Raw genomic sequence first — 25,569 nt, 5'->3', positions numbered from 1 at the left:
AGTAGGCAACTCTTGCCTCGTTGCGTACCTGATACATTGCTTCCAATGTGTCCCATGCAAGCTTCGATGTCTTGCAAGAACGAATGTGCGGAATAATAAGTCCTTTTCACTAGAAGGGCTATCAATGACATGGCCTGTGCATCTCTAGAGTCCCATCTCTTCTGCTCTTGTGTGGGAGCAGGTTCTACATCAGGAGCTCTTTGAGCACCTCCCCTTTGAGGCGTGGCTGGCTGTATGGTAAGTGGGCGTGTGTCATCACCACACACACTGCCCCAAAGCCCTTTGGCTACCAGCAAATTACGGATCATGAAACTCCAGAGGGAGTAGTTAGATCCATCCAGCTTGTCCTCCTGGGTGAGCACACCAAATACATCTGTAGCATTCTGTGCCATGTCAACAAAATATACCTGCAAGCAAACCAAGCACCAATGTGCATTGCCAGGCAACCAAATGTCCTGTCCAAATGTATGCCTGCAAACCAAAGCAAGTGTAAACCTGCACCAAATTGTCCAATTACACACAATGTGTATACATACGCGATAAATCGCAGCTGTAATGCCCAATTACATGCTCCAATCTGAAAATCCCCAATTTTTATGCACTCCAATCGCTTCAATGTGCATCTAATTGGCCAATTTTCACAAAAGCCTCAAATTTCTGCAAGTGAAAGAGGTTCAATTTGCTGATTTTGACCTCAATTTTGAAAAACCCCAAATTGCAGGCAAAGCAACATGCCCAATTTTTTCAATTTGTCCTGAAATTGAGAAATCCCCCTAATTGCACCTGTAATTTTCCTTTGAATCTGACTTGCACAAAAGTGTCTGCAAAATCTGCATATGACCTCCACTGAAATGGCTGCAAATTTTGTATTTGGGTTTGACCAAAAATGTGTACTAAGAAAACCTTGTAGTTGCAGAGTGTAAATGATGTTAGGCGGGGAGCACACAATTGAGGGGCCTGCAGATGTTGTCGAGGAGCACAGAGCTGCATACAAGCCTCAGGTACCACTTGGAGTTGCAGGCAAGTGCATGCACGTGGCAGCTGGCGGAGGCGTGCAGAGGTTGCTAGAGCTGCAGTGGTCCAGGAGATCTGCAGAGCTTGGGCGTTGAGCAGGCGTCGGACCATTCAGAGGCGGGCCCAGGTGCAGAGGTCGGGCCCCAGTCAGAGGCGGGTGAACGGCAGACGAAGGCGGTACGAGCACGGCGCTGGAGCCGGAAGCCGCAAGCAAATCGGAACGGGCAGGAGCCGTCACCTAGGCACGAGTCGCTGGCGGGAGCGAACGGACGGCCGTAAACGAAACGTCGAAGGCGAGTGCAATGAAGCGGAGAGGCGACGCCGGACGTGATCGGTCGGAACGGAACGGCGAGGGGGTCGAGACGGAGCAGAGAGGGCGGCCTGAACAAAGGAGCGACGGCCGAAACGGAGGGGCGACGCCGGACGACAGGCACCTCTGGCGGTAGCGGAACTGGGCGCCGACTGGAGAGGGAAGAGCCGCCCGCGAGCTGAGCGGCGGTGGTGGGCTCCCCACGCCGCCCGTTTCTGGTGGCCGGACGATGGAGCAGCGACGGACCCGTCGGACGGAATCCACGAACGAACGGCGACGGAAAAACAATGTCAACGAAAATTCGTAGGCTTTCTTCCAGCAGCAGAATTTCAAGGCCAGCTCCCAGCTCTGATACCAAATGTTGGGTGTTGGACTCACACACTCACACACACAAACCTGCACATTAGGGTTAGGTGCAGGGTAGAGAAGCTCACACACAGAAATGAGAGAGAGAGAGAGAGAGAGAGCCAAAAGTGTGGTATCCACAAAATGCAAGTCAACCCTTGCATGTGTGCCACGTCCATATAATATAGAAGTACAAAATATTATACGAGTGTCCTTTCACACTTGATGTCCAAGGGAAAAAACCACATGGGAAAAAGTGCCCTTGGTTAAGCCCTGTTCACACATAGCACTACCATAAGTGAGCATATGCCTACAATATATATATATATATATAAACACACAGAAGCAAAAGCTCAAGAAGCTTTTGGGACAGGCTATATAAGCCCCTTAAGTGGACTTCTTGCCACACATCTCTCAAGTTTTCAAGCTCTCAAGCTCTTAAGTTCACACGCACTTTTATTGTGCAAAGATCGAATTTTCTCTCCACTTACCCTCTTCACGATGTCAACCCAAGAATCGGAGTTGGAGCCCCTTGTGGGACGCGAAGGCTTGCCGGCTACGGAAGGTACCGATGCCGATCTTTTTGACGATTTTGTGTCAAAATCAAATTTCCAAGAGTTCAAAGAAGCTCTCAAAGCTTGTTCGTCGGAACGTCAGGCACAAATCGCAGCCCAGATGCAAGCTTTGCAGAACTCCATCGCTCTATTGACCAGTAAGCTTTACCCTGGCTTTTTAGTGAGCTCAAGAGTGAGCTCTTAGAGGAAGGGGAGTATGTCATGTGCACAGTGTGTATCTACCGTGTGCTATACGCACACAAGACTAGTTTCAAGGCTTGGGGAAGCTTGGAGCTAGGCAGGCTGATTGACAAGCTGAGTTAGGGATAGACTAACGGGTGGGTACCCAAGTATGGACGGGCGGGCGCCCAAGTGTGGACGCTCGATGACCAGCCAAGAGCCTATAAAAGGGTGGCCAAGGTTCGTTATTGGGATATAGAGAGTCTCGCGAGTTTGTGAGAGAGCATTTTTGGCCTAGGATTAGCTGCCTCCTAGTGGAAAATGTTACGTCTTGTCTAGCCTAAGGCTAGGGCGGGTGAAACTACACTAGCTATGTGTGAACATCCTTGGGTACCGTCTCGTGAACAATGCACACGTCACAATATGTAAAAGCCACATCGGCACATAACAATTGAATGATACATCATTGCACAATATAATATGCAAAAGAGAAGCATTGCACAGTACACCACCATTGGGGCCGTGAATGGGCCAAACCCCCCCTCAATACTGAAGTATATTATTGGAGTATTTAAATGTGTACAAAGTTCCAAGACAAGTTACCTAAACAAAAGTGCATCAGAGTAGTTTGTCAATGCCGGCCTCATCGAATGAGTCTAAATAGCTTGGCCACCAGTCTCATATACACTTGGAGGGAAGTGAATGACAAACTACCATTCCGAGACCACGCACAAACAGGCGCTCTCTTACTAGGGCCTTGCTCACCGCCTCACAAAGACCGTGGCTCAAGCCTCCTAGGTATAGTAGTTAGGAAACGCGTTTCCTACAGGGAAGGAAACTTGGAAATGTTTCCTTGTAGGAAATGCGTTTTTTTCAAGCAAATTTTTTTACTTTTTTTTTGTCTGTCGAAATCCGTGCGAAAGTTTTTTATGTAGATAATGTTTTGACATTGACGATGGATGATTATATGGTTTTTGCTATTTGTGATTCAAAGACAGCATGCTTCAAATTGATGTTTCCATGTATTCTATGCATTTAGTGTTATTTTTACATATTTTATTCAGTATATATTTGAAATTTTGTACATGCAAAAAACCTGTAGGTAGGAAACTTGTAGGAAACTTTGGGTTGATTTTACGAAACCCATTTGAAACGGGTTTGAAACTTTTAGGAAACCCGTTTCAAACAACCCCCTAACTACTATGCTCACAGGTACGAGTACACAAACAAGTACGAGTACACGAACAGGTACAAGTACGCGGTGTCAATAGCAGGTACTCAAATAGGTATGCTTGGCGCCGGTTCACAGCACATACATCTGGTACTGTAGATGTAGGATGATATTCAGCAAGTGCTTGCAGGTACAGTAGGGTTTTCAGTATGTACTTGCTGCTGATACAGTAGGGGTTTCAGCATGTACTAGCAGGTACAGTTAGGGTTTCAGCATGTACTTGCATGTACAGTTAGGGTTTCAGATTGTACCTGCAGGTACAGTCAAGGTTTCAGCCTGTTCTTGCAGGTACAGTCAGGGTTTCAGCCTGTACTTGCAGGTAGTCAGGGTTTCAGCTTGTACTTGCAAGTACAATTACGAGTTTCAGCTTGTACTTGTAGGTAGAGAATCAGGTGCAGCAGGTACAATAGGCAGCTACAGCAGGTACACTACGGCAGCAAAGAGAAGCATACTGAAGCTAGTCGACTTGCAGATAGAGAGGTCTGGGGAGATGCGCATCAGCTGCCAATTGAGAGCAATCGTGGGAGAGGGTGGTGGAAGAGGGTGGAAGGTGTCCAACCCCCCTTTGACATGTGGCAGTGCCCACCTTTAATGAAGGCGGTCACCTTCATAAAAAATCCCCCCCCCCAACGTTAAAGAGGGAGGTGCCCATGGCCCCTGCTCGTCCAAGGTGCCCCAGGCACTGGCCAGTGGGTGGTGCCCGACTTTCATGAGGTGCGAATAGTAAAGTCTTTACAAGAATAAACAAAGGTTTAAGTGAATGCTTACCATCTAAGTGAATACTTACCATCTGTTCACATGCCACTTGTGAACCGCTTGCACGGTTCACAAGTGGGCATCCCCTGATCGTGAACTCAACACGTCATAGCAAGCAGTCACACAAAAACAAGTAGAAGGATCGCTTCTCTATTCTATACATTTTTCCCTTGTTCTGCTTTATTTATAAGCTTTTAGTCATTATTAGCCCCTAGTTATTATTATAAGCTTTTAGTCATTATTTATAAGCTTTTAGTCATTATTAGCCCCTAGTTATTATTATTAGCCCGTGGCTATAGGCCAGGGAGCTTCGTCTCGCTCTTACTGAGGCCAAGACTCATGTCACCTACGAGGGCCAAGCCTCTGTCAAAATACGCAGCGGAGATGATGACCAAATCTGGGGCAAACGCAATGCAGAAAAATAGCGCGCGCTAGAGAGAGAGAGAGAGAGGCGTGTAACTCTGCTCTATATACACAAAGTAGATCCCGAATACAAGACACAAAATGACAAGAGGCTGTGGGGCCATTATATATGGCCCCAACACTGCAGTCGGCCTGCTCTAGGACAGCCGACAGGTGCATGAACTCCACGACCAGCACCTACACCAAGTCGGCCACGTGTACTGTCGGCCAATATGGAAGAAGTCCACGACCTGTGCAAATACAGTCGGCTACCTCTAGTAGGAACACTGGAGCAGTCAGCCAACAACTAAGACCTCCTGCCAACACTGGGCATCCACCCAAGAAAAATAGGGAAAAATATGGTAAAAATACGGGGAGTGAGGAAAATGATAACACCTACAAGGGAGGGCACACCCACAACAAAGGCCCTGGTGTCTCAGTAAAGAGAGGAGATGACTTCTAACACACCCTCTCAACTCCTGGCTGTAAAACCAACCACAGGGAGCTGGGGTGCCGCCTGAGCAAATCTTGAGATAGCGACTTCGTGAAGAGGTACACCGTACTGTCCTCCGTCGAACAGAACTCTAGCAAGATGTCATTAGCAACGAACTGTTCACGAACAAACTGCCTCTGGATGCGGGGTTCCTCCAAGAAGCCCAATCCTGCCATGCAACCTCTACAACCTTACCACCTCACAAGCAGCATCACAAACAGCCCGGTACTCTGCCTCTGTCGACAACAAGGCAAAAGACGACTGCCTCTTACTGCTCCGTAAAACTGCTCCTGGGCCAGAAGTAGATCTCCTCGTGTCCGGATCTCCTCCACAATTTGAGTCACTCCAACCGTGGAGTCAGACTCCATCCATCAATCCCCCTCCTCTGTAAAAGAGTCCATGATCCTTCACATGCTGCAGAAACCACAAGATACGCAATCCTGCCTCCCAAAGAGTCATCTGCAAACACGAGCTCAACAGCCTCATCAGGAAGCTCCCGTCCAATCTGGTATCCATCAACCAAATCAATGAACCATTCTGCTTCCGAGTCAAAGAGGCATCACACTGCTCACAAGGATCAACACCTGTTACGGTGGAAAGCCAAGTCCTAGAAACCTGTTGAAGACCACGCAAGGCCTTCTAAAACCTGTCAACCATCCCCTCTGAATCCGGAACCACAAAGCCTGAAGAATCCACCTCCTTCTGCAAGTAATCAACTGGTCCCCATGGAACGAACATCCTCATCTACAAGAGTTTCTGTGTCTGGAATACTACGAGACATCAGAGCATAAGTTACCTGTTCAGATTCCTCTGACTGACGAACGCAAGAACCACCAACATCAATACTGGAAAGTTTCTCCAACTGTTGCCATCAACTGGCAAGCTATCCTCCATCTGGTCCCGGAGAGCCTGCACCTGCAACGTATCCACACTTAATGGCCATTACAAGACTACCACTCATCACAAACCTGAGGACCTGGGAGAGAGAGTGCTAAAAGCTTGTAAACTCCATTCTCCACTCCGCCTTCCCACAGCACTTGGCCTGTTGCCTTGTCCCGAAGAGCTACAAAAGGCTCATCAAACTCCACCCGTACGCCAATCTTACAAACCTGATGCACTAACAACAGATGAAAACCAAGTGACGCAATATACAACACCTGGGAGAAATGCTTCCCCCCTCTACCATCGAGAACTATCTCCAACCTGCCCTCAGTGTGAACTGGGATAGTGGATGTATCCCCAGTAAGAATGTGACCAGAATACCTGCAGAGATCCTGTAAATTTGAACGGGAAGGAGTCATGTGTGCCTGGAAGCACCACTGTTTAGAATCCACTCCCGAGTATCCGTTGCGGAGGGTCCTCCAACCTCCTCCCTACCTGAAGAAAATGAAACATCGGAGTCCATCACCTCCAAGTGCACAAAAGCCGGAGTCTTCATGATTGCTGCTGAGGAATCATCACCCTTCTCGGTCTTCCGCTTGGGACACTGCCTCCAATAGTGGCCTTGCTCGCCACAACCATTACAGGTCCTCTCTGCCTTTAATTTTCTCGCGGTCAACGTCGGACTTCTTCTCAGAAGACTTCTCCGATGAAGCCTTCCCTTTGCCCGCATTACGGCCTTGCAACCGTTGGCCAGTTAAGGCCTCCGAACCTCCACCCTAAGAAGGGTTCGTGAATCGTTCCTCCTGGTCCAAGACCATGGACACAAGCTCCTCCCACGTGATGGTGCTGAGCCTGCCACCACTGGTAATCAAAGACGAGTAAAATGCTGAGTACTGAGAGGGCAAATGCGACGACAACGTTATGGCCATGTCCTCTGACAATATCTCCTTCCCAACCTAGAGAACTTCCTGTTGAAGAGCCTGCAGCTTGTTAATATGCTCCCGCATCGTCGACGACTTTGCAGGGCTCATAACCCGCATCTGTACTTCCAAGGAAATCCTCTTCATGGGTGATACCCTATTGTAAAGAGAAGCCAAATGCTGCCATATACCTCTGGCCAGCATGATTGATTGCATGCGCTGTGCAGTTGAGGAAGATAAACGAACAGACCCTGGCATTGACACGATCCCACAATTGTGCATGTGTCCCCGGTCTTTTCGGGTTGATAGTAACTCCCCTTCCACTACTTCCGACCATGGAACCCCAACAACGATGAAATCAGCAAGGTCGTAAGACTCCAGAACAGATTCCATCATAACCTTCCACATGACCTAGTTCTTCCCATCCAACTGACGGTCCACCGGGAACGTGGGGAGTGTAGGGATCTTCACATGCCTCTCGGCCATCTCTAACAAATCTGCCATTGCGGGGATGTACTCTGAAAAAGGGTGGGTGTGTGGGAACAAAGAAGAACTTACACCTGCAAGTGGCTGTCCAGCAAATCAGCCCGCTGTCCTCTTGCTTCTCCTCTTCCCGAATAGTCCATAACAGTCTACCAATCAGCAACGCAACAGTCCCCCTCTTTCTCACACAACTCCCAAGATCTATCAAGAGCCTAGGGCTCTGATACCATGTCGAAATACGCAACGGAGATGATGACCAAATCTGGGAACATAGGAGCAAACGCAATGCACAAAAACAACACGAGAGAGAGAGAGAGAGAGAGAGAGAGAGAGAGAGAGAGAAATGAAATGAAATGAAATGAAATGATATATTAACATCTTCAGAAGGCCAAAAAGACCTATGAGACCAAAAAGGTTACAACAATTGGTGGATCTGATACAATGTCTGTGTAAGAAAAGCTAAAAACAACTAAACAACTAACTAAAACTGAAACAACTATGAGAAAAAGTACGGTACTAGGAGCTCCTAATGGATAACAGCTGGGAGAAAAACTCCAGCAACAAAGGTAAGCATCATACACATCACTATCCAAAGATGTCTCTCATCGATCGATGGCAGATATCCTCAATGTCCTCCATGGTGAGTACTCTGACTGGACGTCTTCTATGCCGTGCTAGTATGGTCCTGATCCTCTGTTGTAGTCTTCGCCGGTATCGCGATGGGCCTCTCATCTTAGGGCGCCTGGACCGCCCCAGCTCTATAGCCCGATCAATCAATGTACCTCTGGTGCGGCTATACTCTGGGGCTAGCTGCAATGCCTGCTGGCCTGACTGCTCAATCTCTGGTCGAAAGAAGTCTGTAATCTGCCTTTGTAGGTGGCTCTCCCTCTCTGATCCCCTCCCTCTCAAGAGACCCTCTCTATGTCTACGAAGCTCCAACAAGTACAATCCGAGGCATCTCTGATCCTCGTATCTCATGACTCTAGAAAGTGGTCCGAAGCCCTCTCTAAACAGGCAGTGAAAACGGCCTCGTATCTCATAATATACTGGACAGTGACATATGTAATGTAACTCTGTCTCTGGCTCCATCTGGCACAGCTAACAAATCCTGGCCTCAACTGGTACTCCTCTGAATTTGCCAGTCTCAAACTCTAGCTGGTGTGAGCATGTGCGCATCTGACCAATAGCACACCGTACCCCATAAGAAAGATGAGTATCCATGTAGCTGGGTCTAATCACAAACCCATCCTGCGTGAGCTGGAGAAGATGATCTCTATAGAAAGCCATCTTCGTACCAAGCTCGTGTGTCGGCTATATCCATGTCCTCCTAGTGTCCAGCTGAATCAGGTCCTGCCTGATAAGTCTGGTAATCTCTGCCCGTGTGAGAGAGAGGGAGGGTGCATCCAGGGAGTACTGAAATGGAGGTAGCCTGTCCATACTAAAGCCATGCAGCTGGAACCAAGCTGTCATCTGTGCATACCAACATGATCCGTCTCCCTGTGATGCCAACTGTCGTGAAGACTCTAGGGCTAAGCGAGCATATCTATCTCTAGGGAGAGCCCAAGTGCTATGAATAAAGGAGACTGATCGAGTGAGTGCCTCTACTACCAATGGGGAGGCAGCCATCTCTGCACGGATAATATCATGTGGTACGGAGGCCTTGGCCCTAATCATCCGGGAAATCATAGAAACCAAGGGCCTCTCCATACGTCTCCATTCATCAGTGCTACCAGCTCGGCTGTGGTGATCCACTGAGGGTCCCCATATCTCCACTCCATACAGCATGGCTAAAGTGACCAAAGTGTCAAAGAGCCAGAGCTTTGTTCGAGGTTCCTGAAACTAAACCTGCGAACACATCCTCTCGAGTCTCCCCAATGCTGCATAAGCTCTGGTCAATCTAGTCTCTGCTGCTCTCCTCAAGGAAAATAGTGGGCCACTAAAAACCACACCAAGGTAAGTATATGCATCTGTATACTCCACTGTCTCCTGACCATATGTAAAGGTGGGTACTAACCTCCTAACCCACTGTGCTGTGGTGTTAAACACCATCACCTTGGTTTTACCGAGGTTAACAGACAATCCACTGTCCTGTGCAAACGTGTGCAATGCATCCAAATGACGCTGCATCCCCTCTGGAGAATCTGAGATCAGCACAATATCATCAGCATACAATAACAGCGGAATCCATGTCCCTGCTAGCTGTGCTTCTCTATCACCCTCCCGCTCTACATAGTCTGAAACCTCATCCACGTACATCCCAAATAAGGTGGGAGAAAGGGGGCAGCCCTGTTTCACCCCAATAGAGAGAGAGAGAGAGAGAGAGAGAGAGAGAGAGAGAGAGAAGCATGTAACTCTGCTCTATATACACAAAGAAGATCCCGAATACAACACACAAAATGACAAGGGATTGTGGGGCCATTATATATGGCCCCAACACTGCAATCGGCCTGCTCTGAACAGCCGACAGGCGCATGAACTCCACGACCAGCACCTACACAGTCGGCCAAGTGTGTACTATCGGCCAGCATGGAAGAAGTCCACAACTTGTGCAAATGTAGTCGGCTACCTCCAGTAGTAACACTGGAGCAGTCGGCCAACAACTAAGACCTCCTCCCAACACTAGGCATCCAACCAAGCCAAGAAAAATAGAAAAAAATATGGAAAAAATTACGAGGAGTGAGGAAAAATGATAACACCACCTACAAGGACGGGCACACCCACAACAAAGGCCCTGGTGTATCAGTAAAGACAGGAGATGACTTCTAACAGCCTCGTGTCACCCATAGTGTGGCTAGGACGTGTAACCACTGTAAGGGACCCCACTTTGGGCTTCCCACTGAGCCAATTCCATGCTCGAGAAGACTGCTATTTACAAGGTTCCAAGAACAAGGGATATATCCATTACATAATGCATATGCACGGATCTCTACTTGCTTGAAACTGATTTCGCATGATTCAACTATTGGCCAAGAGTTGGATTGACAGTAAGCAATTGGATCTTTACAGCAAGTTCTGCAAGAGGAGTCTTACACTCGCTTAGATAAGAAGCAATAGACTTGAGTAGATGCTATTAATGGATACTCGGATCTGAGGATTTGCGTACAAAAGCTTGTTCTCCTTATGCATTTGCAAGGGCACCAATTAAATTAAGGGGGGAAGTATGTTACATCCCGACCAGCCCAAGGCTAGGACGGGGAACACGTGGACTAACCCAAGATTCAGGTTAGGGTTAATCCAAGATTAAGATTAAGATTAACCCAAGATTAGGGTTGAGGCTTAGCCAAGAGCCAAGGGACTTGGAGGGTTCATGCATAGGCTAAGGGCACTAGCAAGAGGAGGCCTCAGATGGCCGTGGGATTGGAAATAAAAGCCACAAGCTAATAATAATAACTAGGAGCTAACAATGGCTAAAAGCTTATAAATAAAACGAGAAAGCTTTATAAATAAAAGCAAGCCACTTATAGCGAGGTTATTACTATATAAGCGACTTTGGGTCACATAGTAGCCACGAGATCAAGAAGCCACACGGTAGCCTAGGGCTACTATATAACATGCAAGATCTCATGGCCATGGAGCTGTCAGTGGGTGGCTACAACTTGGTGGTATGGGATGCTAGGTTGGGGTCATCGATGACTAGCAGGCTCGTGGCAATCTGACCTCAGGCTTGGAGGTGCTTCGAGGTGCCGAACCTATGGTTGGGTGGTGCGTTGCTAGCCACAATCTATCGCGGTCACGCAACATGTTCACGTCTATGGAAACTCTCTCGAGAATGTCCTCTACCTTCATCCACATTGGTTCTATGTCTGATAATCCTTGGGCTTGATCTTGTGTGGACCTTACAAAAAACACCTCTATGACTCTCTTGGAATTCGTGTGACTTTGCCTTGTTATCTTTGGAAAGATATTCTACAATATCATCTTTGTTTGTATTCGTTTCCTCCATCAAAGTTGTATTTGAAAATCTGGCAACACTAAAGAATATCCTCAAAGCTTGTGCTAGATTAAGTACTCCTTTGGATGATAAATATCTCAAAGGAAGGGTCAGCCATCTCGGCCCAGTGCTATGTCGTCATTTGCTTTCATGGTTTATGGTTTTGTGATGTGGCTATTTAAGTTCTTAATCTTTTTTTATAGTTGAGTGATTCAGAGATCTGCACACTGGATCACACTCAAAGAGCAGACTTGTAAATAAAGCAAACATTGGTTAGAGGAACAACTTTTAACCTAGCTAAAGGAGTAGACTTTTGCAATTTGCAAACATTTACATTAAGGCCAGCATTTCATGGTTTTGAAAACATTTGCATAACCATAAAGAGCTATTGCCAAACTTGCAAAGCAAGAGAATGCAATCTTGATTTCATGAACATCTACTCATAGAGCTTCATACCATTGATTCCATCATGCACATTGCAAATGTATTAATGGACAATTATTGTAACGGGCATGCGTGTGTTTCGGAATCATATTAACCATAAACAAGATTAAAAGCATATAAAAAGTTTTGTGATGATCTCCAAATGCTTCTTGCGCTGAGGGCTGAAGACTCCAACAAATAATTGTATTCACCCTATATGTGTGCAAGGGCTGATGATTGTTGGGGTAAAGGCGTTATGCCCACCCCTATAGTGTGTACAAGCCCATAAGTTATAGTACATAGTACACTTAGTACTTTTTAATGTACTAAGTGCACTATGTGTACTAGTGCAATATACATGTGTGATAGGGGAGTCACACACTCATGCTTCATGAGTTGACTTATCCCCACAACTCTCTCTCTCTCTCTCCCTTGCTTCTCTGTGTATGTCTCCCATGAATGAACTCTAACCCTAATTGCTGTTTTCTCCCCATCAACTGGTATCAGAGCAGAGGTTAGTCCATCAAGCTGTCTTCTCCTCATAGAAAGAAGCTTCTCTCTCTTCGACGATTTACAGCATAGAGCAGAGGTGTGTGAAGCGAAGGCTAGCTTGGGTGTTGCAGGTATCAGCTGACAGGCAGCGCAGCAAAGCGCTGCACAGCTGGTAGCGATAAGGAGCATTAGCCAATCAGGCGCATTTCCCTGGCATTCAGGCGCATACCCAGGCGGGTGCTCGTCAAAAACACCCGTAGCGCTACTAAGCGAAGCTAGTCCACAGAGCGAGCGAAGACAGCGTAGGCGACGTAGCGCTACACAGCGCCAGGCGTCGAGCGTGGAGCAAACAGCAGCTAGGCGCTAGGCGACACAAGCGGACACGTAAGCCAAGCTTTTGGTCGCTAATCGGCTGGCGAGCGTTAGCCACTAAAGGAGGCCAGCGTATTCAGGCGAAGCAGTAGGAGGCGGCATTCAACAGGCGAACACGCCTACGTACATACCCGTAGCGCGAAGAGGAGTCGGCTTGTGCCTTCACGACTCCTGCAGCACGCCTGAGGAGTCCCTCATCTGCAATCAGATTTCTGCACGAATACAGCTGTCGAGCGCCTCCTTGGCCTGCCTGCATCAATACAGCAGCAGCATATTCATCACGCCCCCCCCCTCTCCTGCAACAGAAATCAACCTGCAAATCAGAGAAATTCAGAATTTCATAGGTACTTGCCTTTAATTTTTGCGAATTTCTTATCAATTAAATCAATTGAGCAGGTACAGGTGCCCAATTGCTCAACATTTGAGCAAAATTGGCAAAATTGGGTGACATTGGTCACAATCAGGATAAATTTGCAGGAAATTGGTCAAATCAGGATCAATTTGCAGGAAATTGGATGTCGAAATTTGGGGCTTTTTGATGTAATTGTGCAATTAAGCACTCATACATGCTGTATGATGTGAAAAATCGCACATTTGGGCAAAATTGCAGCAAATTGCAGTGCAAATCAAGGGGCTTTTGTGCCGATTTGGTTGATTTGCATGCAGGCAATCGCATTTGATGCTGTGGTTAATGTGCTGATGCCTTACAAGCACTCAATGTGCCTGTAAATCAAGGGGCTTTCATGTATTTGATGTATATGTAGCCAGGGGGAAGCATCGTGAACACTCTGGATGCCTTCATGTGCGCAAATGTACCATGCATGATCAGAAATTGATCTCAAATCAAGGGGCTTTTCAAGTTTGTATGCTTGTTGAGCTTGGCAAAGCAGCAGGCAAGACATTTATGCCTTGAATCCTCAAAAATCAGCTTGCAGTCAAGGGGCTTTTGCCCAATTTCTGTTCGGGACTGTTTTATGCAGTGTTCGGGACTGTAAAAGTCTGATTTTTACTCATTTGGACAGCCAGGAGAGCATTTATTGCTATTGTACCTGTTGGTACAGTTTTGGTACAGATTTGTACATGTTTTGGCATGGCTGTACACTGTTTTGAGTGACCAAAAGATTCAATTTCAGCTGCTGAAATTGCCGGTACAGGTTTGGTACATTATTGGTGAGCACTTGGTACTGCTGTACAGTACTTTTGAAGGGCAACAGAGCACATTTAAGGTGCTGTCCAAAATCTGCAGCGACCAGATTTTGGTGATTTCATCACAAAAAGTGGGAGAAAAGTTGCATTCTTGCTTCCGCAGTGGGAGATAAACTTTGGGAGAAAAACTGTGAGCACTTTGTGTGCTTTTGGTGCAGTGTTTGCACATTTTGCAGGGAGTCAGGCATTTACAGGTTGCATATTGCTATGGCAACCACAGGTGAGAGCTCTTCATTGCTTCACATCAAGAAGCTTGAAGGCTCGCATAATTATGATATTTGGCAAACCCAGTGCTACAATGTGTTGCTCCAGAAAAAGCAGCACAAGCCTATCAAAGAAAGGGGTGTGATGCCCGCTTCTCTTACTGCTGAAGAGTGGGAAGATATGGATGAGCTGGCAAGATCTACTATCATGTTGTCTGTGTCAGACTCATTACTTTTCAGCATTCGTGAAGAGAAGACAGCTTGGGGAATGTGGCAGAGATTGCAGGACTTGTATGCCCAGCAAAGTGCCTCAAGCAAAGTGTATTGGTTGAAGAAACTCATAGGTCTTCAGATGAAGGAAGGGGCGTCTATGACAGCCCATCTAAATGAGTTTAATGGTATTGTCAGCCAGGTCATCAATCAAAAGTTGGCAATGGACGATGAGTTTAAAGCCACTTTTTTGTTATGCACTTTGCCAGAGAGTTGGGACACATTCAGGACAGCCACTAGCAATTCGAATGCTATGCTGTCATATGCAGATGTTGAGGGTGCTCTTCTTCAAGAAGAGATGAAGAGGAAAAACAACTCTGTTGGCAAGTCCAATGCAATGAATGCACGTGGGAGATCCCAGCAAAGGGGGAAAAGCCAAGAAAGGGGAAGGAGCAAGTCTCGCTCCAAAAAGGATTTGGAATGCCATTATTGTGGCAAGAAGGGACACATCAAAAAACAATGCTACAAATGGAAAAATGATCAAAAGGAAAAGGGAAAAGGCAAAGACAAAGAGAAAGATGAAGCCAAAGATGTAAAGCCAAAGGGCAAAAGTGGAGTCAAGATTGAAGAAATCAATGTGTCACATGCAGGTGGCAGTGAGGATGAGGTCCTCTTTACGTCTTCACTTGATGCCCATTCACTTCTTACAGGTGGTCATGGTATGCACTCATGGATCATTGATTCAGGTGCCTCCTTTCATGTCACAGGTTGCAGAGACTTGTTTGTCAGGTATACTGCTGGCAATGAAGGAGTGGTTTATTTGGGTGATAACCATGCATGCAAAATTCTTGGCAGAGGTGATGTGAGGCTTGTATTTTCAGATGGCTCACAGCTTATGCTCCATGATGTCAGGCATGTGCCTGAGATCAAGAAGAATCTGCTTTCTACTAGACAGCTTGATGATGCTGATTATGTTACCACATTTGGTAGTGGAAAGTGGAAAATTAGTAAGGGCTCACTGGTTGTTGCCAGAGGCTCTAAGGTGGACACTCTTTATTTCATGCATGCAGGTGTTTGTCACCATGCTAATGTAAATGCAACCGAGCTGCCGGAAATTTCTATGTGGCATAGCCGGTTGGGACACATGAGTGTCAAGGGAATGGAGCAATTGTCTCGTTTGGGTTACTTGCCTTCTCTAAAGTTTTCAAGTTTTCAGTTTTGTGAGCATTGTATATATGGTAGGCAACTACAGTGCCCCCACAAGAAAGCTCTTGGACAGAAAGATGCTCAGTTAGAGCTTGTGCATACAGATGTATGTGAGATGCCTCAGCTTTCTTTGGGAGGGGCAAAATACTTTGTGTCTTTTATTGATGATGCCACACGCAAGGTGTGGGTTTATCCTCTTCGTTTGAAGAGTGATACATTCTCAGTGTTTGAGAAGTTTGTTGCTCTTGTTGAGAACCAAACTGGCAAAACACTGAAGGCTTTGCGTTCCGACAATGGTGGAGAGTATATGTCCAAACAGTTCCAAGACTTTTGTGATGCTAAAGACATCAAGAGGGAGCTCTCTACTCCTTATGATCCTCCACAAAACGGGACAGCAGAGAGGATGAACAGGACCATTCAGGAGAAGGTCCGTTCTATGTTGTCACATGCTGCATTACCTCATGGTTTTTGGGCTGAAGCTGTTATGACAGTCGTTCACCTTATAAATAGGTCACCTAACACAAGGCTTGGTGGGAAAGTGCCAGAAGAAGTATGGACAGGGAAGCCTCCGTCATACAAGCACTTGAGAGTGTTTGGTTGCGTTGCGTACGTGCACATACGCAGGGAAATGCGCACCAAACTTGATCCTAAGTCTCACAAATGCATATTCCTAGGATATGGTGACAGAGGTGAAATGGGGTATAGACTTTGGGATCCCATGAATAGAAAGATCATACGCAGCAATGATGTCATTTTTGATGAAACATGCATGTATAAGGAGCCTGCAAGGCAACAGGAGCCTGGCAGAGTCATCTTTGATGATGATGGACATCATGGACAACAACAAAGGGCTGTAAATCAGCCATTACAGCAGGAAAACCAGCCCTTAAATGGTGCTGAAAATGGTCCAAATGGACAGCCAGAGATGGCAGAAGATATCCCTATGGATATACCACAGTTAGAGGAGATACTGGGCATGATTTTTCAGCCTTATGGCATGGAACAGGAGCCACCAATGGGTGATATGCAGGCTGGACAGCAACCTGCAAATGATGGTCATTGGGTACGGAGGTCCACAAGACCCTCCAGAGCCCCTGACAGGTTTGTTCCAGGGGTTGACTACTTGATGCTCACTGACTGTGGGGAGCCCTCATGTTACAAGGAGGCTTTACAGAGGGCAGACAAGGCTCTTTGGGAGCGTGCCATGAAGTCAGAGATGCATAAAAATGAAACATGGAAGTTGGTGCATTTGCCTGCAGGCAAGAAGGTTTTGCCATGCAAGTGGGTATACAGGCTCAAAGTTGCATCAGATGCAAAGCCAAGATACAAAGCCAGGTTAGTGGCTAAGGGCTTCAAGCAGGAATATGGTGTGGACTTTGATGAGATCTTCTCTCCAGTGGTCAAAATGACCACACTTAGAGCTGTGTTAGCTTTGGTTGCGCATGATGATCTGGACTTGATTCAGATGGATGTGAAGACTGCTTTTCTTCACGGTGATCTCCATGAGGAGATATATATGCAGCAGCCAGAGGGTTATGCAGTAAGTGGAAAGGAGAAGCTTGTATGCAAGCTGAAAAAGAGTCTTTATGGGCTCAAACAGGCACCAAGAGAATGGTATCATAAATTTGATACATTCATGAAATCTCAGAAATTCAGGAGAAGTGACATAGATCACTGCTTGTACACCAAGAAAGCTTTGGATGGCAGTCTATTGATCCTCATCTTGTATGTTGATGATATGTTGATTGCCGGGAAATCTCGTAAAGAGATGGATGCCTTGAAGCAGAGGCTGCATCAAACCTTTGATATGAAGGATTTGGGTGATGCAAATCACATCTTGGGTATGCGGATACTTCGGGACAGAAATCAGCATGTGTTGTATTTGTCTCAGAAGGAATACATTGGCAAAGTCTTGCAGAGGTTCAATATGGACGGGGGGAAGAAGGCTAGTACTCCTTTGCCTCCATATGTGAAACTCAGTGCTATGGACAGCCCACAGTCAGATAGAGACAGGGCTGATATGGCCAAGATTCCGTATGCTTCAGCTTGTGGCAGTCTCATGTATGCCATGGTTGCTACTAGGCCGGACATTGCATTTGCAGTGGGAGTGGTTTCTAGATACATGGCCAACCCTGGCAAGAAGCATTGGGAAGCAGTGAAAGGTGTCATGAGATACCTGAAGGGCACACAGGATTTGTGCATTTGCTTTGGCAAACAGGATGCATTAGTGCATGGTTACACGGATTCGGATTATGCCGGTCATCCAGATAACCGGAAGTCTACTACCGGTTATGTATTTACATTCACAGGAGGTGCTGTGTCATGGATATCCAGGATGCAGAAGTGCACTGCCTTATCTACTACAGAGGCCGAGTATATTGCAGCCACAGAGGCTTGCAAGGAGGCATTATGGCTATCTCGGTTAGTGGTTGATTTGGGCTATACAGGGGATATTCCATTGTTGCATTGTGACAGTCAGAGTGCCATTCAGTTGGCAAAGAACCCTGTTTTTCATGCAAAGACGAAGCATGTGGATGTGAAGTATCACTTCATCAGAGAGGTGATAGAGAACAAGCAAATTCAGCTTGTTAAGATTCACACGGATGACAACCCGGCTGATCTGTTGACGAAGAGTTTGCCTCCGGAGCGGTTTGCTCATTGCAGACACTTGATGGGCATTGGATGAGGCCAGTTTCAGCCTTGATATGGCCTTGTATATTATCATGTACATGCTGATTTTTCTTTTCCTTTACTTAAGGGCACTTTGCCTTTAAGTGGGAGATTGTTGGGGTAAAGGCGTTATGCCCACCCTTATAGTGTGTACAAGCCCATAAGTTATAGTACATAGTACACTTAGTACTTTTAATGTACTAAGTGCACTATGTGTACTAGTGCAATATACATGTGTGATAGGGGAGTCACACACTCATGCTTCCTGAGTTGACTTATCCCCACAACTCTCTCTCTCTCTCTCCCTTGCTTCTCTGTGTATGTCTCCCATGAATGAACTCTAACCCTAATTGCTGTTTTCTCCCCATCAATGATATGAGATGCCTAAAACGAACTCTAAACTACCCTTTTATAGGGTATCATGTTGTTGGTCAGTTTTGGTCAGCCAGCCCTTTTATGACCCCAAAAAGTTGTCCAAAAGGTCATTACTTGTGTTCATACTGTGCCAAACTTGTGTCCCAACCATTCTTGCATGTCGCACCTCTGGGCACCTATTGAGCTGCCAAAACAGCCCCAAACAGGCCATACTCTTGTGTACTTTGCCTAGAAAATGGCTGCAAGTAGGAAGCACGTCAACATGGCACTCTCATGCATGATGCACATGACACTTTTGGTTGCAGATAGGTGATTATCTTTGCATGATGTTGGCACTACTTTAAAACTGATTCTGGCTGCTGGAAGTAGCTCAGAGAGTTTCTTAGTATTTTTGGGATTGGACAGAAAATTCTTAGGTGATTATCTTTGCATGATGTTGGCACTACTTTAAAACTGATTCTGGCTGCTGGAAGTAGCTCAAAGAGTTTCTTAGTATTTTTGGGATTGGACAGAATTCTTTACATAACTTCAACTAAATACTTTTGGGCATATTCTAGGAGAATTCTCAAGAAAGAAGGGACAAAATTACACTGTTGCCAGTTCCTCATGCAGTGTCCCACTCTAAACCCTACACTGTGTAGTGTTGTGATCAATCCTTTATTTCTATAGGCATGCCTTTGTATTGAAATTATAAATCTAGGAAGAAAGGGACTTCCAAAGACATTCCAGGGAGGAGGGGAGGCAGGAGAAAGAGAGCAGTGACAATTCAGGCAAAAGGGCACGGGCAAAGGGCAGGAGGGATGTGATAATGAAGTCAATCATGATAAAGACAAGTCATTATTTGCTCTTATGAACATAAAATAAAGTTATTTTTTAAGCAATTTGACTCCACCAAAAAGCAAGTTTGATGCCCCCACAAGATCATATACCACTTTAAAAGCTTTACCAGAAAGAGCTTCGAGCCAAGGCTCTGCAGAGGGTACTTGAGGCTTAAATTACAAAGAGCTACATGAAACTGTAGGCTAACTCTGACCGCTGCTACAAAACATAAAGGGTTCACAATGGATATATTAATTCCAAGGCCCACCACCAACAATAGCATCAAGGAGGAAACACAAGTGGCTTGCACAATCATGGGTGAAAGCCAGAGGAAATTTTGTCAAGTTTTCTGGTTCGAAGCTTTGCAAAACAAACCATCAAAATTAGTACACCACCAAGCAGACTTCATGACTCTAAACACAGCAAGAGAAGCACAGTGGACTGGTTCCATGCAAGGTAAAGGCCTGTCTACAGTGCAATGACTAGCCAGAACCTCGCCAACCATTTCCTTGCTAGGTCAATTCTCATAGGGAACCTCCACTTCCCCCCATTTGGCTGCTGTTTTATAAAGATAAATGGCTCTAAATCAATGCAGGAATACTATGTTCATGCCACCAAAGTACACACGATCACACAGGAACAACACAAGGAAGAGAGCAAAAGGCATCAGGTATTAAAAACACATGGAATTTGACATTCATTTCCACTAAACCTAAATACAATACAGCCTTTCGTGTACAGACTGTAAAGCAACAAAGTGGCCGTACAGAGCAACTTGATAATGCAGCGTGGAGACTCTGAACTCACCTCTAAATTAATAACGATGGCATGTTCACGGCCTAGGATGGTGGAGGGGTAAGAGAGCAGGGGGTCAAGAATTCGAAGGTCACGAGCATGGATGCCGACGCGGTGCATGATGACATACTTGTCCACCTCTAGCACCATGGATTCTCCTCTCGAGTCCAGGAGCATCCACTGCCGGGATGCAGCTGCCTTCTTCTTGCTAAAGCCTTGCACATCAGCAACAGATGGCAAGATTGCCCTAGCCATCGTAGGAGGGGAGCTTCACCTAAGCGCATAATCTGCAGAAGCCAAAACAAGGAAACGGAGATGCAAAGCAAGACGTCAGCAAACGGAAAAGACATTCTGGATCAAACCATCGCTGAGGCTGTGCGAGAGAAAAAGAAGCGCAAGGGGCTTTGGGCGATCTGACAAATTGAGGGGACAAGGGGAGCAAGTAAAAGTGCTTCTCTTTACTGCTTAATTTATATTGCCCTAGTTAAAAAACTTTACCGTCGCCCTTTCTGCAAAAGAGTGTGGTTTCGTGAACGGAAAGGACAACGAAAATACAGTACATAGAAAACTACGCCCGTGCTGTGCTGGGAAAGGAGACCTGAAGGTACCTCTACCGTATTCTAAAAAGTGCTGCAGCTGTGCAGCATCGTCTCTGCCTCCGCACAGAAATCAATACCGGCTTGCATTCTGCTGCAGAAAATGATGCTCCGCTTCTGACCTTGTTTACACAGACATTGATTCCTTCTGCTGCTTTATTGCTGCTCAGATAACTGCAGAAAAAAATGCCGCTGTTCTTTCTTGAAACCCTAGCTATGGCTGATGATGCACATAAAGATAATGCAGACGCATCTGATAACGTGGAAACCGATGCTGCTTCTCAGCTTTCTGCAAACCCCGTCTATGGCTGATGATGCTGCAGAGAAAGACGGAGACCGTGGTGCCGAGGAGATGCCGATGATGTAAATGCTGCCTCAGCAGCCCGTGCAGATGCTGATGGAGGGACAAGATACTCGAAGCATGGATCGAGGAAGGCCCTAAGGAGAAGCGAGGAGGAAGAGATTGACAAAGCGAAAGAAAAAGGGCGGCAGGCCGTTGTACAGCCAGGCATGACAAACGAAGAAGGTGCTCGTGCTGGTGCAGGTCGGATATGGGACAGGACACAAGAATAAGAGGCAATACAGATTAGCCTCTCAATGAAGTGTTGGAGGTTCAGCATAAGGCAAGAAGCAGCTACCGCCAAGAGAGCAAAAAGCTTTAGGTGTGACTGTGGCTATGGCTATGGCTATGGCTATGGCTATAGCGGACACACTTAGGGTTTCGATTAGGAGACCCACTAGCGAGAGCGCACCTTACTCAACCTTTATCCTACCTCCTTGGCGGTGTTCTCATGACATTATCTAATAGTTACTGTTTAACGCTTTCCTACCTCGACTGCACAGCTCCAAGCATTTCTTTCTAATTTGAACACATAACATGGTGAATTTTGCAACGCCAACAACTAAGAATGAGTTGTACAGAACTTGTGAAGCCATGCACAGAGGAAACGTGTCAACTCATGTGCCAGTCTACAGTAATACACGCCAAGAAATTAATAAAACCTCAAAAATTGTTTTGGGTCCTTATTTGGAGCGATCATACGTTACTTCAAACATGGTGAATTTGAACACATACATTTCAATATTTTGAGAATGAAAAGTTGCCAATCCATTACCAACAAGTTTGATCAAACAAGTTGCAAAATGACATTTGTAAATAGTCTCTCTTCTTTATGGAAAAAGTTAATTCCACTAAACACAAGTTGTAAAATGCATTTTAATTTAAAGACTTTAAAGACTCTGAAGGTAGGCATAGGGTAGAGAGAGAGAGAGGTAATAACATCAGTAGAATGCAACACGAGGGCATATACGACCAACAGTGGGACTTAAACTCAAGTGGATCGTGGCCTTCATATAAGGGCCCTCGTACTAGCCAATCTGCCCCACTTGTGGGTGGCAGAAAGGTAGTGCAAGGGTCCTCTTTTATTACACACACACACACTAGAGAGGCCAATAACGAGACGCGTACCAATAAGGAGGTATATCTACCCTGAGTAATGAGTCCAAAAAAAGAATATTCCTACAATATCTCTCATGTGGAGAAAGATAGTCCCAAAAAAATAATATTCCTTCAATATTGCTCATGTGGAGAAAGATAGTCCAAAAAAAAGAATATTCCTACAATACCGCTCATGTGGAGAAAGATGTTTCACTAATTCTCCATTTCGTACTTTTGAGATTTTCACAGGTAGAAAATCTCAAAAAAAAATCCTCAGTCAATATTGAAATATGAAAAACAAATCAACTATGTAGTTTAATTGTGGCTTGAATTTGAAAAACGCATTTTCTCCCAAGCTATTTTTCTATTAGGCCTATAACCTAATGCATTTAAAAAGACTCAAAAGGTAGGCGTTTGTTGAGGTCTTCAATGAGAACCCATACTTTTAAATTCAAAAAGACTCAAAAGGTAGGCATTTATTTCACTTTAGGACTTCTATTGAAAAAATGAAGATGTTAATTGCCCGAGCCATGCTACTCTTCACTGTGTATTGCAAAGGCAAGAGCAATAAAATGGCAATTTAAAATTTAACAAGTTTGAAAGGTGAAAGGGAAGAAGAAAGGAAGTAGAGAGAAGGTTGTTTGCTAAGAGTTGCTAACTACAAACAATTTAAAATTTAACAAGTTTGAAAGGGAAGAAGAAAGGAAGTAGAGAGAAGGTTGTTTGCTAAGAGTTGCTAACTACAAACAATTTACTGCTATTAGATAATGTTATTACATTCTAGCAGGGAGCTAGTTTATAGCACCCCTTCTTTGCTTTAGGAGTATGGCTCTTTATTGAGCATCTTTTTTAAGTGTTCATACCACAATTTTGATTGTTTCGGACGATGGTTGTGTGCCCAATATTTTGGACTATGGTCGTGTGCCCAATATTTTGTATACATGTGTTGGCAATATATATATGAGCTAGCCATTTTTTTTGGGTTCACACATTATTTTACTAGTTACACTAAGGTATGTGGTTAGTCTATCTATTTTTGTAAACAAGCCCACTTTCAGAAAAGGTATGCTATTAATGCCTCCTTGTTCTATTTTTACCAATACATTACTAAAATACTCTCATAAGGAAGGAGGAGCCACTTACGTAAGGGGGGAGATTCAACCCAACAGTGGCAACGGTGACGTCTGCTTTGATTTTTATTTTTATGCTATGTTATGCTTGATCTTCTCAATTTGTTTTAAGTTTAAGGTTTAGTTCCATTAATACATTTGTTGTGAGAGATTAATTCTTCAAGTTGTACAAATATCTTAATACTTTTACATGCTACTTTAATCTTTGGACCATACATTATCATTTGTGTAACTCTTCTCTCTAGCATGCTCGCCCTTGATGCACAAAAATTGTTACACCCTTCATCACTTGACTTCTAACAATGTGGGAATCCTCCCCCCACAAGATTAAGATTATAAGCACACCACTCACTTATATAGGCTTGGAAAACACTACAATCATATAATATGTCCTTCACACACTTTGCATCCCCCAAGGCACCTAACCTCGATCTTAAAGGCAACTCGTTTTGGCCTTTTGGGCTTAGTAAAAACACTCCCCTATCATTACAATATGTCCTTCACACACTTTGTGCCCCCAAGGCATCTCTCGCTTAACCTCAACCTTAAAGGCAACTTGTTTTGGCCTTTTCAGCTCATCTCTCTCTCTCTCTCTCTCTCTCTCTCTCTCTCTCTCTCTCTCTCTCTCTCTCTCTCTCTCTCTCTCTCTCTCTCTCTCTCTCGATTGCTTTTCTTGTACACCTATGCACAAATATACATCTAAACGAGGAGCAATAGCACTCTATATTTAAACATGTGGATATAATGGTAGGTGGGAAACTACTTGTACTATCATTGAGAAGTTTTTTGTAATGTTGGATGCATCACTTGAGAGTGTGGTGGTGTATGACTTGTATTGTAGAATTATTAAAAGTACAACATATATGTTACTAATGAGTTGATTTGCTAAGGTGTTCAAGTATGTTATAGACTTGTGTTTATAGGCTAATTGGTCCAAACTAATTATTTGCATGCAATTGTTAAAACATCTAGTTATTGAATTGAGGTGCATCCTTGTTGAGCTTTAGAGGGGTTGTTGTTGTTGTGTGTGTGTGTGTGTATCTTTTTATTGATCTAGGGCAGCTTCTAACTTCAATAGATGACCTCCTTGCTTTGCATTTGCGTTTTAGTCAAGAACTCTAGGATGGACAAATGATTTCCTAATCACCCTTTATATAGGGTCATAATAACAATTTTGTAGAGCCTTAAAATGTATTTTCACGATCGATCCAAAATATTTAAACTTTTTGGATGATCCCATCACCGTATTTAATCATTTCATACTGCCTTACTATCACATTTCCATCCTTTTGTTGCTGCAAAGGCCATGTCTCCATGTAGGGAAATTAAGGCCATAGATTCTACCAATCTAAAGGCGAGGCAATGCAATGCACCCTTTGTGCAGGTTCTAATTCCCCTTAATTTCTAGTCTTTATTGCTTGCTTTCTTCCTTTTGCAACATCGATAGTACTTGAGAGTATAAAATGTAGTATTATGCACATGGACTTCTTGGGCTCTTTGGAAGTTCCAGTTTACTTTCCAATGTGTTCTCCAAGATGTGGATAATTCAAATTTATTGTGAAGCTTGTAACCCAAACATCAACAATGGAAAAAAAAAGCCCCTCCTATGGTTTGATTTATAACTTTGTTAGAAGCTAAGGAAGTTGATAAAATGTGTACGAAGTCACTCAGTTAAAAATGACTTTGATTTTATTGGAACTATCAACATGACATTTACAAAGTTTTGTGCAAGTTTCTTTTTATTTATTTTGGCCTACATTGAGTTTGGAGGCCTTTTAAAGATGCTTCATTACAAACATGACTAGAGTTGATCATTAGTCACATTGTAGCAGGTCCTAGTGTGGTAGGCAATGTTAAGCATGTTGAAACTTATTTATGGACCCTTCGCACGTTCGATTATATATGCTGGACTCAAACACCCTCTTATACGACACACACATATACCAAAAATGTTGGGAGACTAACTCAACCACGCATAGATCATCACCCACGGGAGGCTCACTTCGCTCGCGGGCTAGCATCAATGGGAGACACACTACAACCATGTGAATACTCACTGCTTATACACCTACTCACAATAAACAATAATGTTAGTTGCATCGCACATAAATAATCCTGCGAGGATAAAACACA

General features: G+C 44.9%; 1 protein-coding gene across 6 annotated transcripts in view; it reads right to left on the bottom strand.

Moving 5' to 3' along the window:
* Positions 1-21,768, bottom strand: part of LOC147604388 (magnesium transporter MRS2-I-like) — a 67,260-nt gene extending 45,492 nt beyond the window's left edge. For 3 of the 6 annotated variants that reach the window (XM_086795076.1, XM_086795080.1, XM_086795079.1), the window contains exons 1-2: positions 20,881-21,768; positions 20,285-20,559 (exon numbers count right to left, since the gene is read on the bottom strand). In XM_086795076.1, the coding sequence (XP_086651202.1) occupies positions 20,285-20,527 (243 nt within the window). In that variant the 5' untranslated portion in view covers positions 20,528-20,559; positions 20,881-21,768. Of the gene's footprint in view, positions 1-20,284; positions 20,717-20,880 lie in introns of those variants that run through there. The other 3 variants (XM_086795078.1, XM_086795081.1, XM_086795077.1) reach the window with 2 other exon arrangements.
* Positions 21,769-25,569: the final 3,801 nt, after the last annotated feature.

The sequence above is a fragment of the Cibotium barometz genome, chromosome 62, assembly GCF_041138505.1.
Source record: "Cibotium barometz isolate CiBa-2024 chromosome 62, ASM4113850v1, whole genome shotgun sequence".
NCBI classification, from domain to species: Eukaryota; Viridiplantae; Streptophyta; class Polypodiopsida; order Cyatheales; family Cibotiaceae; genus Cibotium; species Cibotium barometz.
This window is presented reverse-complemented; position numbering and strand designations above follow the sequence as displayed.